This window comes from Furipterus horrens, unplaced genomic scaffold (assembly GCF_987537825.1).
Source record: "Furipterus horrens unplaced genomic scaffold, mFurHor1.1.pri manual_scaffold_6, whole genome shotgun sequence".
NCBI lineage: Eukaryota > Metazoa > Chordata > Mammalia > Chiroptera > Furipteridae > Furipterus > Furipterus horrens.
Window position 1 is genome coordinate 42,775,791 of NW_028327176.1, and position 25,803 is coordinate 42,801,593.

The window sequence follows — 25,803 nt, forward strand, 5'->3', positions numbered from 1 at the left end:
TAAGACTTTGTGGGCTTTGGCAAGTTCTAAAATGAGTGGAGAGACACACTGGCATAAGGAATAGTAGCAATGATAATCAATGGTGGATAACAGCACAGAAGATCATTAGACAGCATATACTTCCTAATGGAAATGCACACCGTGACCTATACGTATTCTTGCCAAAAACATCATATTTGAATCTGATCATGCCTAGATCTAACTACTTATTATAGGAAACACAGAGAACAGGGGAACACATTAAATGACAAAATCCAGAGTGGGATGCTCTACAGGACAAAAGACCAGTTTCTGCAACAATATTGCAGGGAATAAAAAGAGACTTAAGAAACTTATTAATCAACTAAAATGTCTGGATCCTGATTCAAATGAACCATATAAAATGAGTATTTTTTTAGTATCAAGAAAAGATATAAATATTTTTCTCTTTTCTTGTTATCAGGATATATAAATCCATGACTAGAAAGTAGCTTCCAAGAAGGCTAAAGCCTAATTTATATTTTTCTTTAATATACACGTTGAAAAGGAAAAACAAAAAACTAAGTTTTCCATTGCTTACTACCAGACTCTGTCCCAGAGGCAAATTCTATTACTATTTTTTTACACTACCATCTTTTCCATTAGATATAAGAATGCATGTTATTCTTTGACTTTTGACAGTTATACACATTTTATTATTTTTCTTCTCAACTTTTATCTCCTCTTATTGTGTAATGTCACACACACTAAAGAAATCTTTCAGCTGTCAATTTGATGGCTTTCTAAAAATAATGGTGATTTTGCATAGATAATTTGAAACTGCCAGTGTCTTCTAAGTTTGCCTCTGTGTTTACCAGATCACTGTCTTCAAAAAGTGGTTCACGCATTTCTAACAAAATAATACTCAAATCACTTTGTATCTTATTTTAATAAAAGTGTTTAAAGTTAAAAGTTTCTTCAGGAATGTTTTGTTCTCTGACATTGTCATTTGAATAGCCTAGTTTGCAAAGGGGTTTTCCACACATCTAATCCTTCCTACCGCCACCCAAGATAGACTCTTCCCATTTTGAAAGAAAACTGAAGATTGCTCCTGAACCCAAGTCCCACAACTCCCCCATAAAACTGAGACGGAACAGAATGAGGAGCAAATCCTTGAAAGCACGTCACATTTAAAATATTATAATCTGTGAACTGTGTTTCACAGGTTCTCAATAAATTACATACTCACTTTGAAGTAATGATAAGTATAATATTAAAACATATTCATCTACCTGTTCATTCAAACCTTTATTAAGTACCTATGATATACAGTCCTAGGCAAAATATTAAAGGAATACAAAGGTGAATTTTAAAATGGTGCCAACTCTCAAGGAGTTTACAATCTAATGATAGTGTCAAATAGTATAACACAAACTATGGGAAAGGAATTACAAGTAAACACTTGCTCTTGATTGGGGAAAATCACCTTAGTTCTTCATTTAAAGCATAAACTTTAATAATTGGGAAAACACTGCTATTATATACACCTTTATTAGTTCATGCTCTTTAAAGGGAGTTGATTATTTTTATGAAGTAAAATGTTTCACCCTATCACATCTTTAGAACTGATTTGGATTCTTATAACAGAAATTTGCTTAAAGAGGAAAGATGACAGATTCATAAAATCAAATTAAAATCATGCACAGAAAGACAAAGTGTTTCTGCAATAATATATAAAAAGTTGAACACCTCTGGGTCTAGTATTAAAAACGTCTGAATTACTTTGGCAACTTGCCATGGACAAGTTATTATGCAAAATTTCATCACATTTAAAACAGGGTTGATATTTATTAATATTATAATTAGATGCTATAATTATTTCTACCTGTCATACAGGTTAAAAAATAGTATAAAAACTTTTCTAATAACTTATGTATCAAAAATAATTTGGAATAAAACTAGAGATAAAAAGATGATAGTATGATAATTTAATAGTAAACTTTCAGTGCAGAAATAAATATAAATTTGGAAGTATCTATTTTTTTCTGTATTTTATTACTTCTAAAAAATGGCTCAGATAAGAAACTTAACTAGTAAAAAGAGTTTGAGGATTCATTTGTGAGATGTGTTGCAGAGAAAAAGAATGGACAAATAGTATAATTTTAAAATATTTGATTTATACTTTCCAGAAAAAAATTTCCAACGTATCACCAAAGGCCAATACAGTCTCTCTGCTCTCAATGTTAAGCAATTTTTTCTACCGAAAAATAATGAGGTAATGTATATTTTTATGAATAATCAGTTTGTGACAGCTGTGATTCTCAAACCTTTTAAAAAATACAAGTAATCTCAAAGTTGCAAACTGACTACATGTAGCAATTTAAAAAACTGAATAGGCAAAGCTTTACTCTGACCAAATGACCAATCAGCTGGATTTGGACTTTGCTCAAGAGCCCTGCACACATCAGAGGGGTTCCCCCATGTTCCTAACATAAGCAGGGCTGCTAATGCTGGGTGCTGCAAACAAGAGCACAGGCACAGAGAGAGGCCCTGCTGATGGTTTTAATCTTCAACAGATTTCTTTTCTCCACTCCCTTCATTGGCTTCATCTTTTTCCATGCAAGAATCCTGGCTGCTGGTGTCAGTAAAATAATTTTCTTTCCCATCCTCTCTTTCTTCTACATTTTCTTCTTCATTAAAGCTAAAAGAAGAAATTTATCAATCTTTCAAAGGAAAAATGATTTGGTTTAAAGGTAAACAAACCTTTTGCAATGTATATCATCATGAAGTCAGTCTTCCTGAAGTGTATGAGCTCCAACTAATAAAACTATATAAAAGTACCAATTGGGAAAGTAAATATTCTTCTGAGAGTTAATTTATTTCAAAACTTGATTGACTCTTTAAACTTCATTTGAAAGCATGTTATTTTCATTATTTATTCCAGTCAGAAGCTTAAATTATTCTGCCTTAAAAACAAAATATTTCATCACCGTGTAACATTTTGAATATGTCAAACAACAAAATATCATTTTACAACGGTTCACATGTATTTCATTAGGAAAAGAGCTTTTAAAAATATTACAGAACAAAATTTTTGCTTTCCTGCAGGTATAAATTTTTGCAGAGGTATACCATTCAGATATCCTATAAATGTTACCTTTCTTTATCTTCAGTGAAACTTTTCATCTCTTGATTGCTGAAGGACTCAAATATTTTTCCACTTTGGCCTTTCTTTGAAACAAACTCATCAGATATTCCTAGTGCTTTTAGGGTGTTAGAATAATGTTTTTCTGCAGCCATTCTTGCATTTTTCTATAGGAAAGACAAACCTTTTTAGATGAGAACAGAAGGCTTTAAATTTCCATTTAAAATGTATGGGTGGAAATTAAATCCAATAGTCACAGTTTGTTGAAAATATGCATACCCTCTGACCAGCAATTCCACTCTTACTTATATACCCAGAGAAATTCCTACATGTACCCTGGGAGAGATGTTTAAAAATGTTCAAGAAAGTACTGTTTATAACAACCCCAAACTGGAAACAACCCAAATATCTATCAACAGTAGGATGGATAAGTAAATTGTAGTCTATTCATACAATAGAGTAAAATAGAGCAATGAAAAAGAATGAACTCTAGCTATAGAACACAACATGGATGGATCTCAGAAACATAATACTGAGCAAAAGAAGCAAAATACATATATATATATATGATTCATTTACAAAAAGCCCCCAAACAGGCAAAACTAAGCTATATTGTTTAGGGATAGATCATAGGTGGTAAAATTGCAAAGAAAAACAAGGAAATGCCTGTCTCAAAAGTTAGAATGATGGTTACCCCTGGGGAGAGGGACAGGTGCACAGGCCTGGGGTGCTGGCAGTGCTATTCGTTAACCTGGGTGGTGGCCATATGAGTTTTAATCTATAATTATGCTTTACACTGTACCTGTTTTTCTACAATTTAATAATGGCTTAAGGATATCTAGAAAAATCAGCAAGAAAATAAGTTCATGTGATAGTTGTCAGAGGGTTCTTTTATGTGCCTACTGTATTTTCTGCTTTTTATAAGTCATATCTCTACTCCATCAAAGATAATAAAATCATCAGTGTTGTTATCTTTACTCTGTGGAGGAAGCAATGGATACAGTAAAAAGAACATGAATTTAGAACTGGGTTCACATCTCCAGACTTCCTGGCTTTGGGACCTGTGGAAGTTATGATGACCCTCTCATACCTGAAGTCAGTCAGAAGTCATAATTCCTGAGACCACAGAATTTACGGAGCCACAAGATGACAGGTTTACACTATAGTAGTGCCTTGAATTTAATCCACTTTTAGCTCTTGTAAGTGGATATGAACTAGTATAGAGCCAAGAATTGCCATCTGGAACTCCAGCTGAAGCAAAGTGACTAGGAATGGCCCAGTTCCAGTGGCATCCTATCCTGGAAAGGCTGTGGGAGAGCACTCACTCTCATCTCCAAATTGAACAAATAAGGACACCAAGATACTCTCGCCAACCCCACCGAAGTTAAGTCGTTTGCTTAAGGTCACAAGAATGGTAAGTAGTTAAACCGAGTCTCTTGATCCTTTCCTGGGTCAAGCTCCATGCTGCTTTTATCTAAGTAGTAGTAGTCATCCTGGAGTTTGAAGGTAGTCTAAAGCCTAACGCCAGCAATGCACCTGTCAGGATATTTGCTCAATCCAGGTACTCCAGCGTAATGAGGGATCATGGAGTCTAGTGTTCCATTGGGGAAATCAGAAGAGTAAAGACTGATTACAATGGATAAAATTATCAGCAGTGCATTTTCTAACACTCTGGAAAACTAAAAACAAATGAACAGATAGACAAACAAACAAACAAGCACTTTTAACTGTTGCTAAAATGCACCCACTGTGAATAACAACACTTTTTAGAAAAGAAAGTGAAAAAGCATCCAGAGGCTATGAATGCCAACACACAAGCCTCGAGGGAACTAAAAGGCATGGCAAAGTAAGATGAGAACTATGCCCCAAAGACTGTGAAGCAGAATAAAGGAACCCCCAACTTAACTCTGAATGCATTGAGAATAGTATATTCTCATTTAAATGAATTAAATGTAAGAGTTTAAAATTATAATCAAAGTTAGTGCTTGTAAACCTTTATCTGAATTTAGTTTAAAATTCAATTTAACATCTGCTCAGTAATTTCCAGGAAACAGAGCATGGCTGTTCTGTACTGGATCACAGGCTTACTCTGTTAGGGGATAACTCGACAGCTGCCAAGACCACAATTACTACTTATGAATGGATAACGCATAAAGTAGTGAGAGAATTTATTACATAATAGCCCTTAATTAGCCCCAATAGTCACAGCAAAATAGAATGCAAGAAAATGTACTGATTCCTGTTAACAAAACCAAAGCAATGGTGAGTCACTGCCAATCGTTCTGTATATAGAATTACCTTTTAATATGTTATATCAAGGCAAATAGTGTGTAACTGTTCCTAATTGAAATATACATTTCCCTCTTGCATTTCACCATGTAAAAGAATTATAAATATGAGATAAACAAAACACTTAAAATAACTCCATGATTACTCATTTTACTATCACTTTGTTAAAAAAAAATTGGGCTTTGTTTCTGTGGGAAACTAAAACAGGTGATGAAAGCTTGTCTACTATCAGCACCCTAGACTGAAGGGAAAAAATACTTATTTTTTATAACTGTAAGCTTAGTTTATAGTAATTTTCATTTATTTAATAATTACTAAATATTCATTTTTTGACAAGCCCTCATGGGATGTAAGAGAAGTATTTTGGGCAAATGGAGCAGCATATGTGAGGACCAAAAGGAAGAATAAATATCAGCTATAAAACTTACCTATTTAAAATTTCTTTATGGGTTAAATTTCATACACACCCCTTGTTTTGCCACATTTTCTCTGGTGCATAGAAACAGCGGGAATTCACAGCATGGAAAAACTGCTTGTTAATGCTGAGACTCATTATTAATATGTCAGGATAGTGCTCTCAGCCCGTGCTAATCCCAGAAAGAGAATAACAGGTCATTACCTGGCTAATTTGATCATCATGATTCAGTTTTGGTTCAAAAAATGTTAATATCGTCTCTGTGCCAGTTGTTGTCCTATGTGCTAGGTGCTGGGAATATAAAGATTTGACCACCACCTTTAAAAGTAACTAGCTGGGCCCTGGCTGGTATGGCCCAGTTTGTTGGAGTGTCATCCTGCACACCCAAAGGTCATGGGCTTGATTCCTGGTCCAGGCAAATGCCCAGGTTGTGGGTTTGATGCCTGGCTGGGGCGAGTATGAGAAGGCAACCAATTGATGTTTCTGTCTCACATCAGTGACTCACTCTCTCTCTCTCCCCCTTCCTCTCTAAAAAGCAGTGAAAAAAAAATGTCCTGGGGTGAGGATTAAAAAAAAAAAAAAGAAAGAAACCAAAAACTTTAAAAGTAACTAGCTGGAAGAAAAGATCATTAAGATAATCTCCACACAACTGGTAGGAGCTAAAACAGAGGTAAGCAAAGGGTAACAAAAGAATGCAGAGGAAAGGGCACCCAATCCAACCCGGGAAAACAATGCAACAAGTGATTTTACACTGACTTGAAAGAGTAGGAGGAAAGATAGGAAGAGGCTCTAGGAGTGCTCAGAAACAGCATGAATAAAGATTTCAAGTTTGAAACTAGTGGTTTGGTATGACCTGAGAGTCGTCGTCGGCAACCGTCCGTCTCGAGAGACGATGGTGTAGCTTCTTAAGAGTCTATCTGCACCGCCGAGAGTGGCTGTGCAGTCCAACTCGGGAGTGACACGGTATCTGTCTCCTCCCGTGTTGAATCGACATCTTGCGATGGTGCTGGAGTGTCCTCTCCAGTGAAGCTGAAGCTACAGAGCCTGGGCAGGGTGATATGGAGGGTCTGCTGTTGCCCATGCAGCAGACCCCCCCTCTCTTCGCAGCTGAAGGGTCCAAGGGAAAGACCGAGTCAATACAGCTTGGCTTCAGGTGCGCCGCAGGAGTTGCCGGTGTTGACTACAACGTCAAACCGCCTTAGGGACTCCGGCTCCGGATTTTCTGTCGGGGTTTACTCCCTTAGCCTTTCCCCTGAAGAGGTATGCCGCAAGGCAGCGGAGGTTTTTGTTTTTTTGTTTTTTTTTTTTTTTACCTGAGAGTAAAGGGTGTACAAAGTGTGATTTGGAGGGAGTGCAGTGGTAGATGAACTAAAGAGGTTAACAGGGATCAGATAACAGGATTTTGTATGCCATGTTCAGAAGCCGCAGAGTTATCTTCTAGGAGAAAGCAGGACAGCTTAGTGGTAAGTGTTTGGAAGTAGAATGACTTGGGTTCCAGTCCTAGTTCCATTACTTAATAACTATAAATCTTATGAATTACTTACCTTCTTTCAACTTAAGTTTCCTCCTCTGCAATATGCAATAGGAATAGCAACCCTGAAGCATTTTTTGGAGAAGTCAATGACAAGTCCTCTGACACCAGTCATTGAAAATTAGAACGAATGGTTCTGTGAAGTCATGACTGCCACTGTTACAAGGGTTAGTAACTACCTCCACAGGGTTAACATTTTCGCAAGGGGATGGGAATGGCAAAATAAAGATATAACAGGTAGCTTTGCAAAGAACAGGACAGAAAAATCAGTCAAACTGCTATATTAACTCAGCTAGGAAATAATAAAGGTTTTACCTAGCATTTCTCTATCAGTAGAGGAGAAAGGCAGATCCAAAAATTATTTAAGAAGGAAATTTGTCAGTTCTCTCAGTGACAACTGAATGGGGAAGAAAAGTGGTTCCCAGTCATCTAACTAGTGACCCAAACAAAACAGGTAACCAATGAGGAGGATCTAGTTTGGGGCAAAATGAATGTAAAATGCCAATGGGAATTCTGAATTGATACATCCAGCAGATAAGAAGACACAAAAACCTGCAGTTGGGAGCTGCAGATAACTGCTTTGAGCCAAAGTCGATCACTTTATGCCGAGTAACGTAAAACAGTTTATGATGTTTTCCCCCTAAAGTTGAAACTGAGATGTTAAAAGAAACCGACACCTTAATGACAAGCACTACCTAAAATTGTATCCAAATCAGTCAGGGGTTCCCATAACTTTGAGAGATTATAGTATGTAGATTCAACCATAATACATGTCCCTAGTCCTCAATTAGTCACTGACAAGAACAGTCCTATAATGACATCTGTCCCAGGCACATGCTCGCAGAAAGCTCCAAATGTAACAGCCTGAAATCCACAAGACAGCACCTATGACTTCCAGTGAGTCTGTCTGCTGTTAAGCTATGTCATCTATAGGAATCTCTCCCTTTTAGGTACTAAAAAGATGACCTGAAATTGACAAATTAAAGGGAAAGATTGTAAAACTTACTGCAAATCTAGTTTTCCCCATAAAAAGGAAATCCTTTCAGTAATTATTGGTAAAGTTGAAAATTATAGACTCACTTAAAAACAACTGATCAACAAAATGAAAAGGAAACCTCCTGAATGGGAAAAAAGATATTTGCAAATCATGTATCTGATAAGTGGTTAATATCCAAAATTTATAAAGTACTCATACAGGTCAACAGCAATAAATAAATAAATAATAATCTAATTTAAAAGTTGGCAAAGGACAGAATAGACATTTTCCCAAAGATACTCAAATGGCCAACAGGTACATGAAAAGGTGCTCAACATGACTAATCATTGGGAAATGAAAATCATTGGGTGATATCTCACAGTGAGATATCTTACACTGGTTAAAATAACTATTATCAAAAAGACAGATAAATGCTGGTGAGGATGTGGAGAAAAGGGAACCCTTGTGAACTGTTGGTAGAAATGTAAGTTAGTACATCCACTATGGTAAAGAGTATAGAGGTTCCTCAGAAAATTAAAAATAGAACAACTATATGAGCCAGCAATTTGACTTCCGGGTATATATCTGAAGAAATCAAAATTACAATCTTGAAGAGATATCTGTACCCCACATTCATTGCAGCATTATTTACAATAGCCAAGAAAGAAAACGTAAAAGTACATTGAAAGATGAATGGATAAGGAAAACGTGGTATATATACACAACAGAATAATATTCATCCATAAAAAGAAGGAAATCCTGCCATTTGCAACAAAATGGGTGAACTTGGAAGGCGTTATACAAAGTGCAATAAGTCGGACAGAAAGACAAATACTGTATGATCTCACTTATATGTGGAATCTTAAAAAAAAAACTTCATGAAAAAGGAGATCATAGCCATGGCTAGGTGGCTCAGTTAGTTGGAGTGTTGTCCTGTACACCAAAGGTTGCAGGTTCTACCCCTGGTCAGGTCACATACCTACGTTGTGGGGTTCAATCCCCGGTTGGGGTATATACTGGAAAAAATCGATGTTTCTCTCTCACATTGATGTTTTTCTCTGTCACCCTCCCTATCTCTCTAAAATCAATTTTTAAAAAATTTCCCCAGGTGAAGATTCAAAAAAATTATTTTTTAAAAAAAAGGAGATCAGATTTGTGGTTATCCAGAGAAACTGGATGAAGGTGGTCAAAAGATACAAACTTCTGGCCACACCCCCACTCTTATTAGGGATTTCTGGACAACCATGTCCAGCTTGAAGCAGCTAGAGGAGCATGAGACCTTCACCCATTGTCCTTTTTAAGATTATAAAGGGTCTTAAGTCTGAGAAGGGGGAACTGTTATTTTTTAATGTTATAAAAAATTAATTATTTTTTAAAAGACTAATATAGGAAAGGGTGAAGCCAGGGAACTTACATGCACGACCCATGGACATGAATTAAGGGGGATGGGATTGCTGGGGGGGCAGTGCTGGGCAGGGGGGAGCAAAGGGGAAAAAATTGGAACTATTGTAACAAAATAATCAATAAAATATACTTAAAAAAAAAAGATACAAACTTCCAGTTATAAGACCAATAAGTACTGGGGATGTAAAGTAGAACATGATAACTATGTATGGGATATTTGAAAGTTGCTAAGAGAGTAAATCCTAAAAGCTCTCATCACAAGGAAAAAAATTTTTGGTAAATATATGAGGTAATAGATGATAACTAAACTTATTGTGGTAATTATTCTGCAATTTTTATGTCAAGTCATCATGCTATACACCTTAAACTTATCCAATGCTGTAGGTCAGTTATATCTCAATTAAAAAAAAAAACAAAACACTGGCAGAAATAAATATGATTCAATTAGCCATTTTGTTTCATTTTTTTAATTCTTCAAAGACCTCCAAATCATATCATGAAGCCTTAACTTAATATTTGGCCAAGCTGGTACTGAAAAAAGACCAGCCATTAAAAACAGGTTGTGAAACTATTATTTTGCAAATGATTAGATTAGCAGGATGTTTTTGTTTGTTTTGTTTTGTTTTTTATCAAGCTTATATGCCTCATCAATAAGATTCCATGTTCAGATTTTGGCAAAATTACTTATTTGACTGATTTGTTGAAACTATCACAGAAACAGTATGTCTTAATACATTATATAGCACTAAGAAAAATGGACTGTAAATTAAGAGCTAGAGATGTTAAAAAACAAACAAACATTGACAATAGTTCTTAAATTCCAACAAACACAACCTGAGCAACTCTTTCAAATAGTAGCGGCCTGGTTTTTAATTTTTCTTCTCTTTCTTCTAGTTCTCGTCGGTATTCTCTCATCCTTTCCTTTTCACTCTTTCTAAAATCAAAGGAACGAAATTTTAAAAAGAAATAAGAGCTTGTATATATAACATTTAGCTTAGATGACAGATCAGAAATTAAATTACGAGATCATTTACAATTTATCGCCATTCCTTTTCTAGACTGGTAAATTTTTATGGAACACAGAATAAGAAGTCTAGGTTCTAAGAGTACACATTTTACATCCTGGGAGCAGTCTTTGTACTTTGAAGTTCTGAAATCTTCAAGACATAATGTATTAAGGGGCTTCAAACTGGCCTGAAAAGATGAACACAAGCCTTCTTATCTCATACATAAAAGTATAGGTATCTTCTCTTTAAGGAATTTCTTCCAAAAACAAGACCTTGCTCTTTATTCCCTTAAAGGAGATTTGCTGTAAGTTGGTGGCAAAGTTAATTAAATGGGAACAGGTCAGGGGAGAAATGAGAAGTATGGGATTATACCATATAGAGGAATAGAAACCAAAATACATAAATTCACAGTAAATGTTATTGTTATTTGGGCAAGATCCTATAATGAATTAAACATACTATTTTCTCTATGTAAAATACACTAACTCTACCAAGATAAGGTTTCATGGATTAGAGAAAATAATTATACTATAAAATGATAATTATGCTTAATCATGTATGAGTTGGTATTTAAAAAATCCAGTTTACTTTCTAAGGATGAATACTGTATTTCTAACGAATTTTTGCTCAAGTTCATCAAATTAAGCTCCTTCTAGCAATGAATTACATCAACAGCTATTATAAGAATATATACATAACAGGTTATAAAAATATAATTATATATAATATACATTTAAAAAGAAAACTTATAATTAAAAGGAAATGTAGATTGGGAGATATTTATAGATCAGGTTAAAAATTAATAAATCATACTTACCCAGCTTTGGGGAGTTATTTTCCTACTTAAACATGAACATTTTTATGTTTATTTGCAACATAAAAATGTTGCTTTGGAACACTGGTTTTCAAACCTTGTTCTGCAGAATTCCAATGTTCTGTGAATATTTTTATTTATTTATATTAAAACTTTGACAAAATGCAACACATACCTCTAAACATTAATACACGTGTTGACACATCTTATAATTGATGTTAATTAACACCAATGCATTACCATAATTTGTGCTATCGAATTTCAGGCAAACCTTAGAACAAGGCTGACATTTAAGTTTATTAAAGAATATTCTAAAATTACATGGTAAGCTGTTAAAAAAAGATTTATCTGTGTCAATCAAGATTTTTCTCAATATTGTACTGTGAAATAAAAAATAATGTAAAAATAAAGATGAAATGCTGACATAAGATTATATTAACTATGGCCACAATATAAAACATTTCTGTTCATCAACATGACTTCATAGCCCTCACCATCAGTTGAGTATACATGTTGGTTCTCACCATGAGGTGAGTGAATGTGAGTGTGTGTTGAGTATAAATAAATGATAGTAACTTGAATCCAGAAACTAAAATACTAATACTCTTCCTTAATCTGTTCATATACTGGTATCTAATGATTGAAAAAAGAAAGTTTGAAAACCAGTGGTCTGGAGGGTCAGGATTTTTTCATGATACCTGAAATATTTTATTCTGGATTTAGACATCTGAGCTAAACTTTGATGTGAGTCATAAGCCTTAGCCCGGGTTGTCAGGAGTTTCTGCAATTCTTTCATTCTTTGCTTCCGCTTAGTTAGGATCCGATTTCGTTCTTCTTCCAACATTTTCTTTTCCTCAAGTGATCTCCTGAGGGCAACAAACTAAGGCTTAATTCACTTTAAGCCAATGAGAATGTTGCTAGCAAAGATTTAACACAGGATAAATCAAAGGTTGAAAAAGGGCAATCTTTTGAGAAGGATCTGACTTTTAAATTTGGAAATCAATAGGCTAACTATAACCTTTTCTATTTACATGGATTTTAAAAAAATGGAAAATACATTTTTAGCACTCCCTCTAGCAAAATGTTCTATATTACAAAGTAAAATATATTACCAGATATAATAATTTCTTCATATTTTCAAGTTCACCAATGTAAAATCAATAGTGCCACATACACTATGTTAGGAACCATAAGTCAGTCAGTACTGTATCCTAGTAATTTACCTGGTGGCTTGTTCTCTTCCTCTGGAAGATATTGTGGGCACTGGAAGGCTGCAGTTAAAAGGCATAGGCTTTGCATTTGGACTTTTTACTGGTGATTTGTGCCTTAGAGACACATAAGGCCAATGCATTTCTTTTAAATTTTCATCATCTGCTTCAAGATCTGCCAAAAATTTCTTTCTTTTAGTGGATGCATGTGAGGCTGCATGAAGATCAGATGGTTTTTTGACTGTTAAGAGTTTTGGACATTTCTGTTCTGAAAGGTCTTTTTGATTTCTCTCAGGACGTTCCCCAAAATCAGCAGTCTGGCTCCTAGACTTGAAGTTACACATCAGCTTCTCAGCCTGTTCAGGACACTTGGGCTTCTTTGGAGCCAGACTTCTGTGAGATGGTCTACAAGGCAGAGGGGATGAATTTGGTAAAAGTTCTTGGGCTCTCAGCTGTGTCTTAATGTTTCTATAGAGCTCTTCTTTTAACCTGTCATTGGTAGTTGAATTGTAAGTAGATTGAGGTATAGGTCTGGCTTTAAATCGATTTGTTTTCTTTTTAGACTTAAAAAAGTCTCTTAGCTGCTTTTCCCGGATTGCTTGCTTCTGTTCCTCCCTTGCAATAAACTTAAATGGCTTTTGTGAGGCCAAAAGAGCTTCTCTGTTTTTCTCCTTCATAGTCCTCCTTCGTTCTTCATTTTTCTTGACTATATCATGATAAAGGGGTAGAAAGACAAATGCTGGAACTGGGTTGGCTCGGAATTTTTTCTTACACTCTAAATCTTCTTCTTGTTTTTTGAGTAGTTTGCGTACCATTTCAATATCTGATTTAGATTTCATGTTCTCTTCTTTTTTTTTCTGTTCTCTAATCATCATTTGAAAAGGCTCAGGTACTGTAATCTTTGGCACCCACTCTTTCGGTTTCCTCTTTGTTTTTTCAACTGCTGGGAGGTCATCATCTTTACTCTGAATGTAATCTTTAACAGAAAAGTTTGTCCACATGTTGTTGATGAGCTCCTCAGCATAAGTCATCATTTTGTTTTTCTTAGGATACCCTTTCTCTAAGTTGGACAATTCATCTTCAGAGGAAGACACAATCAAGGAGGAACAAGGACCCAAATCAGGTTCTGAAAGCGATGTGATTACCGAGATAGGGTGATAGGAGTTCTTTTCTGATACAGACCTAGGTGAGAATAATTAGGTTACACTTTCAGTTGTATGTGACCAAATATAAAAATTAAGAACTATACATTTTCTTAGATCGAGGTATAATTAGTTAGAAGATAGGAGCTGGATATGGCTTATAAAAATTATCACTTTTATTTAGAATAGAGCTGGAAGATGCCTATAAATTATCTAATCTGACTCCCTCATTTTATAAGGGAGGGACATGAGATAGTTGAGGCTCTCTGTGTCTAACTTCTGAATTGAATTATCCACGTTTTCCAGACACCATCTTAAAATATACATCTAATTATGTCACTCTCCTTCTTGAAACTTTTCCATGATTTGACATTGTTATAAAGTCAAGTATAGATTACAAAGTGCTTGAATATTAGCCCTTGCTTACCTTTCCAGTTTTACCTCTCACCTCTCCTTACCCCAATCACCATTCTAAGTCATAATCACTCACATGAAGTTCCTCACACACAACATGATTTCTCGTGCCACCATGCCTTTGCATATGTGGTTTTGGCTGCCTAGAAGGCCACTTCTTGCTTCCTGCATTTGCTGCAGCTACCCGTGACCCCCCCGCCCCCAAAGATTGAACTCAGATATGACACTTCAGTAGAAAATTCCTGCTTGTGCCCACTGACACCCTGACATGATGAACTGCTTTTTCCTGTGTCTCTAAAACACAGGCAGTTTTGCAATTTTTGGTTATCAGCCAGTCTTTGAGCTCCTTGATGGCATCTCCATTTTGACTCCCTAGATTCCAGGCAAGATCTAGCACACAGGAGATGAGCAATCAGTGTAGGCCAACTGGATGAGTTAAGGGACGTGCCTCAAGTTTCAAAACAAGCAAGTTAATAAAAGAAATAGGTCTCAAAATTGAAGACTATTTTGAAAACTTGAACCAGATTTATGTCTTAGTCATAAACTCTTTGTACTATATCTTTAATGAGTTGTTAATCCACATAATATAAAGGCTTTTAAAATTAAAATTTAATATCCATCATTTAAAAATGGCCCAGACTAAATATTCTCATACATGTTCAATGAATGACAGGTCAGAGAGAAAAGACGAAATGGCCACCAAATGACCCTCAAAACAAGAAGCCACCTAGTAGGTTGATAAGCCATTAAACATTCTGAATAAAATTCCTCCTCCATATATAATTAAAAATACAAAAGGATATTTGAGAGAAAATACTCTGAAATAATTTTGTTTTGCGCTTTTAAGTTTACATTTTATTTTACAGTCCACGAATAACATTATGTACAAACTTACATGGAAGAGACACTAGAAGCTCCTTCCCTGATTATCACTGGCTGAACTTCCTTTAAATTTAATTTATTCTGATACATTTTCTCCAACTTAGCCATAGTTTCCATGTGGGCAGCCTTCAGCTCTTCTAGTTTTCTGAAATATTCTTTATTAGAGTGGTAAATATCAGAGAAGTCCAAAGGGTCCTCATAGCTTATACATGTTTGTTCATCCATCCTGGAAATGGTGTTAAAATCAGTCTGATAGAAGGGAAAAAAAACTGTTATATGGTGTTTGTATTAGAAGACAAAGTTGACACTGATTCTCAATGCTGCTTCTTATTCGTGGGCTACATACATATACTAATGGGTTATAAGTTATTTGAGGGCTATGCAGATTTCCCCCTCAGGACATTTTATTAAAAACAAGAGAAAGAAATCAAGTTGCCAGGAAATGCTGTACACTATAATAGGATAGAACCAAACTATCTTTTATAAAGAGTCTCCTTCAGAGTTGTAACTGATAAATGAGATGAAGAAGAACAAAGTTCCCCTTGCTGCAAACCAAGCAACCACAGTCCAACACCCTCCTGGAGCTGGGCTCCTACAGTGTGGGCCACAAGGGTGTGCCAGGGGAGAGAAGACAGGAGAATGGGGGAATGAGGGTGGAAGAACGGAGGGAACAAAGTTCTCACTGCTCATCAAGAAGCCCTCCTGGATGTGCAGGGAAGACCTCAGGAAAGGGGTGGGAATTACTTTCAGAACAGCCGCTCCTGGGGTCAACTAGAGCAGTAGCTCTCCTGGGTGAGGGACTTTGGGAGTGAAAAGAGAACAAGAGTAGGTAGTATAATATAGTATCATAACTACACAGTGTAGTTATTCTATATTTAGGTCATGCCTGAAAGAGTCCAGCGTTGTCCCCCGCCCAACCCCCACAAGATTTTATTTATTTTTAGAGAGGGTAATGGGGCGAGTGAGGGAGCACAGGGGGATGATGGGAAACAAGGTGAAAAGGGCAAGTCAGGAGCCTCAACCAAGGCAACAGGAACCCTGAAGGATGTGAGCAGAGGAGTGACATGATCAGTAATCCTCAGAAGGATTTTTCTGGTAGCAAATAGTGAAATGAAGGAAGAATGGTTAGCAGCAGTTAATGAGCTACTACAAAGGTCCAGGTTAGATATATTAAAGGTAGAATTAAGGGAGCAGCACCAAGGAGGCTGCCTTGGTAGGTTTAGGAGGCTGAATTGTCGACTCAATAATTGGTATTGTGGGCAAAAAATTGAAGATGTCTATTTGGTGTGCTGCCTGTCTGGGTAGATGTTGCTGCTGTCATTTATCCGTCGTCGTCGTCGGCAGCCGTCCGCCTCAAGAGACGATGGTGTAGCTTCTTAAGTGTCTATCTGCACCGCCGAGAATGGCTGTCCGACTCGGGAGTGACACGGCATCTGTCTCCTCCCGTGTTGAATCGACATCTTGCGATGACGCTGGAGTGTCCTCTCCAGTGGAGCTGAAGCTACAGAGCCTGGGCAGGGTGATATGGAGGGTCTGCTGTTGCCCATGCAGCAGACCCCCCCTCTCTTCGCAGCTGAAGGGTCCAAGGGAAAGACGGAGTCAATACAGCTTGGCTTCAGGTGCGCCGCAGGAGTTGCCGGTGTTGACTACAACGTCAAACCGCCTTAGGGACTCCGGCTCCGGATTTTCTGTCGGGGTTTACTCCCTTAGCCTTTCCCCTGAAGAGGTATGCCGCAAGGCAGTGGAGGTTTTTTGGAGTCAGAGTTTTCCTTCTCTGATGTGCCCTGACTGGAAGATCGAACCAGCGACACTTAGCTCGCAGGCCGACGCTCAATCCACTGAGCTAAACCAGCCAGGGCAGAGTCATTTATCAATACAATGATTATAGGGGAGGATGGTGTTTTATGAAAAGGAAACTAATCTCTCTTAGATATACTTGAGTTCAAGGGATAGTAGAGCGGCTGAATGTCCATGAAACAGGTGGGTAAATATATGTGGAGACCTGGTAAGGAGGCTGAGCTGAAGGTGTAGATATGGGGACCACTAATGCACACACAAGTGGCAGGTGCAGCCTTGCATGTGGATGAGGCTGCCTGGGGAAATTGTGGACAATAAGACAAAAATCTGAGGATGGAAATGTTGGCAAGCACCAACACTTAAATGAGCAGTGAGAAGAGGATTAATATGAAGCACAGAGAGTGGTCATGAAAAATAAAAATACCAAGTGATATCAAACAAAGGGAGCTTTGTTTGGTTTGAGTTTGTAAGATAACGGAAGGCTTCCTAAAGGAGGTGTTATGTAAGCTGAGTCAAAAAATGGAAGAATCTGGAGGATCAGAGTATAGGAGGAAAGAGGGAAAAGGTACTTCAGACAAAAAAATGACATTAACAAAAGTGGGGGGGATGGGAGGCATGTCGAGAGCAAGATACACACAGCTAGGAATTTTGGGAGCAAGGCTGAGAAGGAAGGTTAGGGCAAACAGGAGGTGGTTTTCGTGTTTTGTCACTATTGGCTCCTAACTACTCACAAGTCACTTGGTTTCAGCCCCCTTATGACCCTCCAAATATAAAAAGGTTAGATGGAAGTTAAGTAACTTTTCAGTTTACAGCATTCTGATAGCTTGGAAGAAAGATTACAGATACGGTGTCCAATTCTCATTCAAGCCAAGGTTCTGCACTTCTTAGCCATGTGACATGAGCACTAACTTTAGAACACCAACTTTACAATACATGAAGTACATATGCCAGGAGTTCAACTATTGTCTCTCAGATCCAATGCCACCCTTCCATACCCTGCTAGGTGATGCTGGGGATAGGACTGTAAACCACGTTTCTGCTTTGCCAGATGCTGCCGGGTAGACTCTGCCTGAAGTGGGGCTAGAGGGAGACTGCAGGACTAGAGGAGGAAGAAAGGACCTATTCCTTCCTCTTAGTTCTCTGTCCACTTGTCTGCTTGAGTCACCCTGGCAGTGGTTCTTCCCTTGAACAGCAGCAGTGGCTGATTTCAGTTTGCAGTTTTTCCAATGCTCACAGAATCGCAAAATCACCTCGGGGCCTTGACTCAAATGCCATCTTCTCAGCAAGGTCTTCACTAGCTACCTATTTGAAATTACAACTTCTCCACCCACTCATTATCAGTCTCCCTTTTCTGCTTTATTTTTCACAAAAGCACTCACCATTAACTGACACTCGGCATATCTTTATTAATTTGTGCATTGTATGCCTGCCCCTTCTGAAAAGGAAGCGTCACAAAGGCAAGGATTTGTCTGCTTTGTTCACAGTGGTGTCCCCAGTGCTTAGAAAAAGTGCCTGGCTAATGGCAGATGCTCAATAAATATTTGTTGGATGAATGAATGTACAGCTAAAAAAAAATATTATTTCTACCAAGAGGAGAGGTATCCCCTCACAAAGGACTCAATCCTTCTAAGAAATACTGGCTGCTCTAAAGATCTATATTCTACTAAGTATTAAGAAAGGGGCTTATTAAAAACAAACACTAAAACAGAGAGGATATTCCACAGGACTGTTTTTAGACAAAAGCATCCATATACTCTCCATTCAATCTCTTACAGCACCCTTAAAAGAAGGCCTTATAACAATCACTTTCCATTAAAGTGTAAAGTTTATTTGGTCCTAGAAAAACTGAAAAAGATACCAAAGGATGAGTAGCTTCTGAAGAGATGTGACAGGTCTGATAACTTATACTTATGCATTGACTTCGACAATATCTGCCCCATTTCTGTTTAATACTCTTAACACTAGCCTAAACTCTTCAGATAAACTGATTCCATAGTGTTTTACCTAAAACAGAAGAATGGTTAATAAGCAAATTCTGACTCTAATTTCATCTTTGTCTTTACATGGAAGAAAACATTTTAGTAGATGAAATAACCTAAACCAAGGACATTAATTTTGAAGAGCCAAAAAGAGCTTACTTTCCCTTTAAATGGGAATGTTGTACTTGCAGCCACTAGATTAGAGGATAATCTTCCCTAGTTTGGCTTGACCCACTTAGATGACGGCTCCTTCCAGCCCATGTGCTTCATGAGTAATCAGCACTCAAAATTATCTGTGGTATACTCTATCTAGTATCATCTGCAATTCTGGAATTTTTACCAAAAAAATTTTTTTTTGCACTTAAATAATTTGTAAGAAATGAGGCAGATTTACATGTACTAACATAGGTAAACACCCCCATAAGTGAGAAGAGAAAAAGCAAGTTTCAGAACGATATGTACATATAAAATGCTGCCATATGTTAAAATATTATGTACATAGGAGACAGGAAAAAGCCCAGAAGAATATTTATCAGTTTCAAAACAGTGGCTACGAATGGGGAGGGAGGAGGGACCAGACTTTCTTTTGGTGGGGAGAGACATTAAAAAGGCCTATGCCTTATTTGTACCATTTGACATTTTAAAAGGAGAACATGTTTGCCCTGACCTGTATGGCTAATTGGTTGGGTGTCATCCCACAAAGTGAAGGGTCATGGGTTCAATTCCTGGTCAGGACACATGCTGGGGTTTGTGGGTTGCAAGTTTGGTCTCTGGTTGGGAAGTGTATAGAGGCAACCGATCGATGTTTCTCTCTTACATATATGTCTTTCCCTCTCCTTCTCCCTCCTTTCCCCTCTCTCTAAAAATAAATAAATAAAAATTTTTAAAAAATAAAAGGGAAATGTGTTCATGTATTATTTTCATAATTAAAATTAATCTAAAAAACTAGAAGAATTTTTTGTGAGTATTAAAACTAAATTTAAAACTGCGCAATCTTTAATGACTACTTTGTCTGTCTGGCACCTGCCTCTCACACTCCCCTAGCCTTACTGCTTACTTTTCCTTTGCTCTTCTACCTGCTCCCACCCTCACCCTCCAACTGCCCATAATAGCTCTTCTATTAAAAAACCAGAAACCAGCCCTGGCTGGTGTGACTTGGTGGAGTGAGCACCGGCCTGCGAACCAAAAGGTTCCCAGTTGGATTCCCAGTCAAGGCACATGCCTGAGTTGTGAGTCAGGTCCTGGGTTGGGCCCGCACGAGAGGCAGCCCACCGGTTTCTCTCCCGCTCTTTCTCCCTCCCTTCCCCTCTCTCTAAAAATAAATAAAATCTTTCTTAAAAAAAAAAAAAATCAAAGAAAAGTTCCCTCATCTTTCATCTATAAAACCACCTGCTTTTGTGTCACTTTTTTCCCCCTCCTGCTTCTGGGATGAAATGTCCATTCTCTTAGCAGCATTTGACACTTTCCCTCATCATTAAAACCAATGAATGGGGGATTTCCACATGCTTGTCACAATCCTACCACTGTAGCTAGTCCTTAATCTCTTGTCTTTTTCTCTACCTGTTAAATGAGGGTTGTTTTTTTTCGAAGAGTTCTATACAAGGCCCCTTTTTTCTCCACACTCTCCCTAAGTGACTATTCATTCCCACTGTTTCAAAAGTGATGAAAACTCCTAGATAGAAATCTTCAGCCCAGACCCCATAGAACTATAGATTCATAGGCTCAACTGCTTCCTACATATATCTACTTGGTAGTTTCACAGACATCTCAAAGTTACCATGTTCAAAACAAACCTTGATTACCACCCAGCCTCTATACCCATTCCTCCCCAAGTTGTCCCCAGTTCAGTAAATGGCACTACCTTCCATTAGGCTGGTCAAGCCAAAAACCCGGGAATGAGCATTCTTGATTTCTTCTTCTTCTTCCTTGGCCTTCACATTCATTCTTTAACAATAAATCCTATCCATTCTAGAGAAATCTGTCCATTCTTGCCACCTCTCCTGGTCTCTAGGTCCAGCCACCAACTATGGCTCCTGAATTACTGCAACAGTCTCCTAACCAGTCCCTTACTTCTGCTTTGTCACACCCACCAATCATTCTCCAACAAGCTGTTATTTTTTTAAAAATGTGAATAGGGCCCTGGCTGGGTAGCTCAGTTGGTTAGGGCATCATCTGGATACACCAAGGTTGCCAGTGCCGTTTGGGTCAGGGCGCATACAAGAATCAACCAATGAATGCATAAGTAAGTGAAACAACAAATTGTTGTCTCTCTCTCTCTTTTCCCTTTCTTTCTCTAAAATCAATACATTTTTATTAAACATTTTTTAAAAATGTAAATAGGAACATGTCAGATCTCTAAGTCTTTCAGGGACCTCCAATGCACCTACAATACTCAAATCCTTATTTAGGTCTATAAGGCCCTGAATGATTAGGCCCTGCTTACCTCTCCAATCTCATCTCCTCCCCTCACCCATACTTCCCCTCTCTTTTCCAGTTCTTAATCACACAAAGCTCTTCATCTTCCTATCCTAAGGCCTCTGTATATGCTTGTTCCCTCTGCCTGGAATGTTTTTCCCACACCCACTCTTCAAACAGCTACTCTTTTTCATCTAGAAAGCATCAAATTAAATGTTAACTAATTCAAATAGGTAACCTTCTACTTCTTTTTAAAATCATAGTAGCCTGTTCATTTCTTTCTGAACACTTCCCATCTTGTAATCATTTGTTCATTATTTTGTCTAATCTCCTCACCAGACTGCAAGCTATGTCAACTTTATTCACCACTGAACGGTCAGTGACTAGCACTTAATAAATGCTCAATATTTGTTGAAAAAGAGAAGGTCACCCCATTAGGAAAGTCAGTGAAATTTTAATTGTGTTTTATAGAGTATTGCTTTACACATGTCATCATCAACCACATAACAAGGCCTATGAACAGATATCTCCAAATGAGGCTAGATTCAAGGAACATGCTTTAAAAAAAAAAAAAAAGGAATATGCTTCAGTGCCCAATATGAGCATAGTCATGAGGGTGATGGGGGTTGGGTGGAATAGGAAGAGAGGCTTTGGGAAAGGACTGACAGGGACCTACTGTGACTGTTGATTCTCTAATCAATCTTTTGTGGTGGGTATGCTATCTGAGTTGACTATATTTTACAGATGACAAAGTTGAGCCAAATTAACCTTTAAAAATCAAAGTGAAAGCCCACGCCAGTGTGGTTCCTGCAATCTCCTTCCCTTTAAGTGCTTTTTCCCACCGGTATCCTTGGGCGATCAGACAATGCATAGCAGTTTATCAGGTCTGCTTTTGGAAGACTCGGCTTCCTTTTATTTATTTATTTTTCCTTAGAATCCTGTCCCTTTGAAACTAGCTCATTAGATAAATTAATCTTTCCTAAGGTAATAGCTTTCTAATAATCTGAAGTTTAACAAGGCATTTTGGAAACATACTGCAAATATAGAAATGACAGACTCCTTTACCACAGCAAGCCAAAGTAGAATTTAATCTTTGGGCAGGTGGCTCAAATGGCAGTCCCATTGGCAGTGGTTATTATTATTACTACTGACTTACACAAACTGTTCTTTAGATATGATACACATACTCTCATTTGGTTCTCATAACATCCTAGTGACACAAGAGAGAGTTATTGTAGTTTTTTATAGACAAGGAAACATCATTATAGTCGTAATCCAGGACTCCAAATCTTCTTTCTCCATCACTTTGTTTCCTTTGTTGGCTACTGAAATTTGTATTGAGGGGAAGCTTTATCATGAATGAAACTGATCCTATAACTCTCACCCTGGGTCATGTTCGGGGTCTCAATAGGCCTTATCCTGGGTAACCTCAAGTAGTTTATGTGTGTTGCAGAAATGCTGACCATAAAAAGTGTTGCTACAAATTTTCTCATTAAAGAGATTAGAATCCCAAAATATTCAGTGATTTCTATTAGCCCTCGATGATAATGTCTTTTTCTTTTTCTATCTGAGAAGCTTGGAAAAATGGTATTAAGCATCTTTGGGGTTTATATCTGCAGAGTGATAGTTAAAATTCAAGGTTCTATCTCTTAAGGGAATAGAACAGATGGCAGACTCCGCCCTTTACCTGTTCACACGTGTTCACGACACATGTGACACTGAAGAGCCCTTTAGGAAATAATGGATCCTCAGTAATTTGCTTCTCTGGATGCTTAACTATACCTGTCTGATCTCTCTACTGAACTCTTGATGGTTTTAAATATTGCTTCTCATGCATCGTGTTAAAATGCACTAATAACCAAGACCTTCAGGTGACAACAAAACATACCTCTGACACATAGTATGGGTTATCCTTTATGGGGTAGGTAGATCAGTCTTCCCCAAGTTAAAAAATAAAGCGAGTATCTCCTTCTGACAGATGCTGATTCATAAGGAGTAAGGTTCTGTGCTTTGCACTCTCTAGACTAAATAGAGTAAAATAAATGCTCTACAAGAAAATTTTACAACAATCACTTCGATGAAAATTAAGACTTTTTAGTGACTCGGTTTTGAGTGTTTTCCACGGGGGCAGAGAGAAGGTGGTGGGCCAGAGTTACCGGGCAGGGAGGATCTGGACAGGGAGCCGAGTTTACTAACCGGTCTCCCAGCGGAGCGGGTCGCAGACCAGCGCTCAGCCTGCACCCAGCCTGCACCCAGCCAGAGTCCAGCCCCAGCCCACGCCCCGCCCCTGCATTACCAGCGCCTGCTCCCGCCTCACCGCCTTCGGCTCTTCTTTCTCTTCTTCCTCCTCCTCCTCCTCCTCCAAGGCCACCGCCGCAGCCGCCAGAGACTCTAAGGGGTCATCACGTTCGTACTGGGCGACCTGCGCCCCGGTGTTGGGATTTACCGGGGTTTGGAGACTGGAGGCCGCCAGCTTCGCCGCTTGGTGCGAGGCGGCCATCGCCACGCCACCGAGGCCTGAGCGCCAGCGCTGGCCCGGGGCGGGGAGCTGGCGTGGCCGCAGGTTACCCAGCGGCGCCCTGCCGGGGGCGGGGGGTTACTAGTGGCACGGTAACTAGGGACGCTACAGAGACCGAGAGGGGCCAAACGTCCTTCAAATCCTCGTACGCTGCGGGAAACCTAAAGCAGGCGCCCCCAGTACAATTGGGTTGGCAGGCGGAAAAAGGCACCTCTTCCCCAGCTTCGCGCCTCACTGCCTATTCTCAGACTTCTCACATTATAGACTAATGAAATAATTCGTTTTGTGGGGGGAAAAAGCACATTTTCATTCATTCAAATAACGTTAGGAGACAGTGGTGGCAGAAGAAAGCAAGGAATGTTATTGTGTGGCGACCTCAGAACAGTAACAAGGTTTGCCTCCTGCTACCTAACATGCCCCCTCCCCTCCGAGAAAAGAAAAAAGAATGTGGCACATTCTATTCTAATTGACTTGACAGCTTGCAGAAACCGATCAACCCAAAGGAAGCTGTTAAGTAGGCGTTTACCTTGGTCTGACCCATAAAAGCCCAGCGTTGACCCACCAGTGACAATTCAGATGGGTGTATCAACCGGGAGCTTGCTGGCTGGATTCGTCCACTTTACAGTGGTGGCGTTGGAAAGTACGAGCAACCAACAGTAACTACAGACACACCCCATCTCCACCTTACCCTATCAACATTTCCCATGCGAGATTCGGACGCTACAAATAGCATCTTTCTTCTACCCCACGTCTGTTAAGAGACCTAGCTTGAAAATAGGCTGGTGCAGTCTCAGCCATCTGCTACTTAAGCTCCTGCTTCCTGAAGCTGAGGCTGCTGCAACTTTCTCTCCCTATCCTTCATTCTCCTCTTGCTCCCAGCCCTACAGCCCGTCATCATCACCATAAAGTTAGGGTATGCAGGATGTGCTGTCTAGAACCCATTTCTGAGATCTGAACGGTTCTTACCAAGCCTTTGTTGTTCACAGGTCTGGAGTGTGAGCATCTGCAAAATTCCCACTCCCCTATCTCCTTCAAGCTGCCCTTGGTTTGAGCTGAGATTTGCTTTGCACACCGAACAAGTGTGGCCATAGAAGGGACTTTCAGTCATTCACTTGCAGCTAGTTCTGTGCCACCTGGGATTTGGTATAAACCTGACCCCAAAACAGTAAGACAGGCCTACATGTTGAAGCACAAAAGGAAGACAAGGCAAGGATAGGATAGAATAAAATAGGTTGAGTGGAGGACAAATATGTGTATGTTTTAGATCTAAAGTTTCCATTAATCAGCAATATTTAAATTTTCAGATACCTAATAACATAGCCTCAAAGTATTATATATAAAGCAGAAGTGGACAGATCTATAAAAAGAAAAATGACATCTTAAATCATCATAGGAAGAATTTTTGCATTTTGTATTGAGATGTAATATACACAGTGAAATGAGATCTTAAACGTATAGTTGGATGAATTTTGACAAATGCATACACTCATGAAAGCATAACCCTAAGATACAGAACATTTCAATCATCCCTTGTGCCCTTTTGAGTCTGTTCCCCATTTCATCCCCTTGACCATTCAGGAACTCATATAAATGGAATCAAATAGTATGTACTCTTTTTTGCTCTCAGCTTATTTTGCTCAGCATACTGTTCTGTGATTCATCCATGTTGTATATATTCATGAATAGGCTGTTCCTTTTTAATTGCCGAATAGTATTTGCTGAAATAAGTTTTCCAATATTGGCAGAATTTTCTTTTGTGTGGGTGTGTGTGCGTGCTATTCATGTGACAGTTACAGACAAGGGGCATACTCTTAGTCTACACTATATTGTCTTCATCACTTATCTTAAGTTTGTCCATTCACCAATTGATGATTATTTGGGTTGTTTCCTTTTTTTTTGGCTGTCATTT

At 38.3% G+C, this 25,803-nt stretch overlaps 1 protein-coding gene across 2 annotated transcripts; it reads right to left on the reverse strand.

The window, feature by feature from the left end:
• Positions 1-905: 905 nt before the first annotated feature.
• FAM161A (FAM161 centrosomal protein A) lies at positions 906-23,944 on the reverse strand. Of its 2 annotated transcripts, XM_090281356.1 has the most exons (7): positions 23,673-23,944; positions 15,199-15,434; positions 12,763-13,929; positions 12,238-12,405; positions 10,553-10,652; positions 3,116-3,270; positions 906-2,659 (listed from the first exon to the last, which is right to left on the reverse strand). In XM_090281356.1, exons 1-7 carry the CDS (start codon positions 23,874-23,876, stop codon positions 2,521-2,523), a joined length of 2,169 nt encoding a protein of 722 aa, XP_090137482.1. In that variant the 5' UTR covers positions 23,877-23,944; the 3' UTR covers positions 906-2,520. The 2 variants fall into 2 exon arrangements, with proteins under 2 accessions (XP_090137482.1, XP_090137483.1); XM_090281357.1 differs by lacking the exon at positions 12,238-12,405.
• Between the last annotated feature and the right edge of the window lie 1,859 nt (positions 23,945-25,803).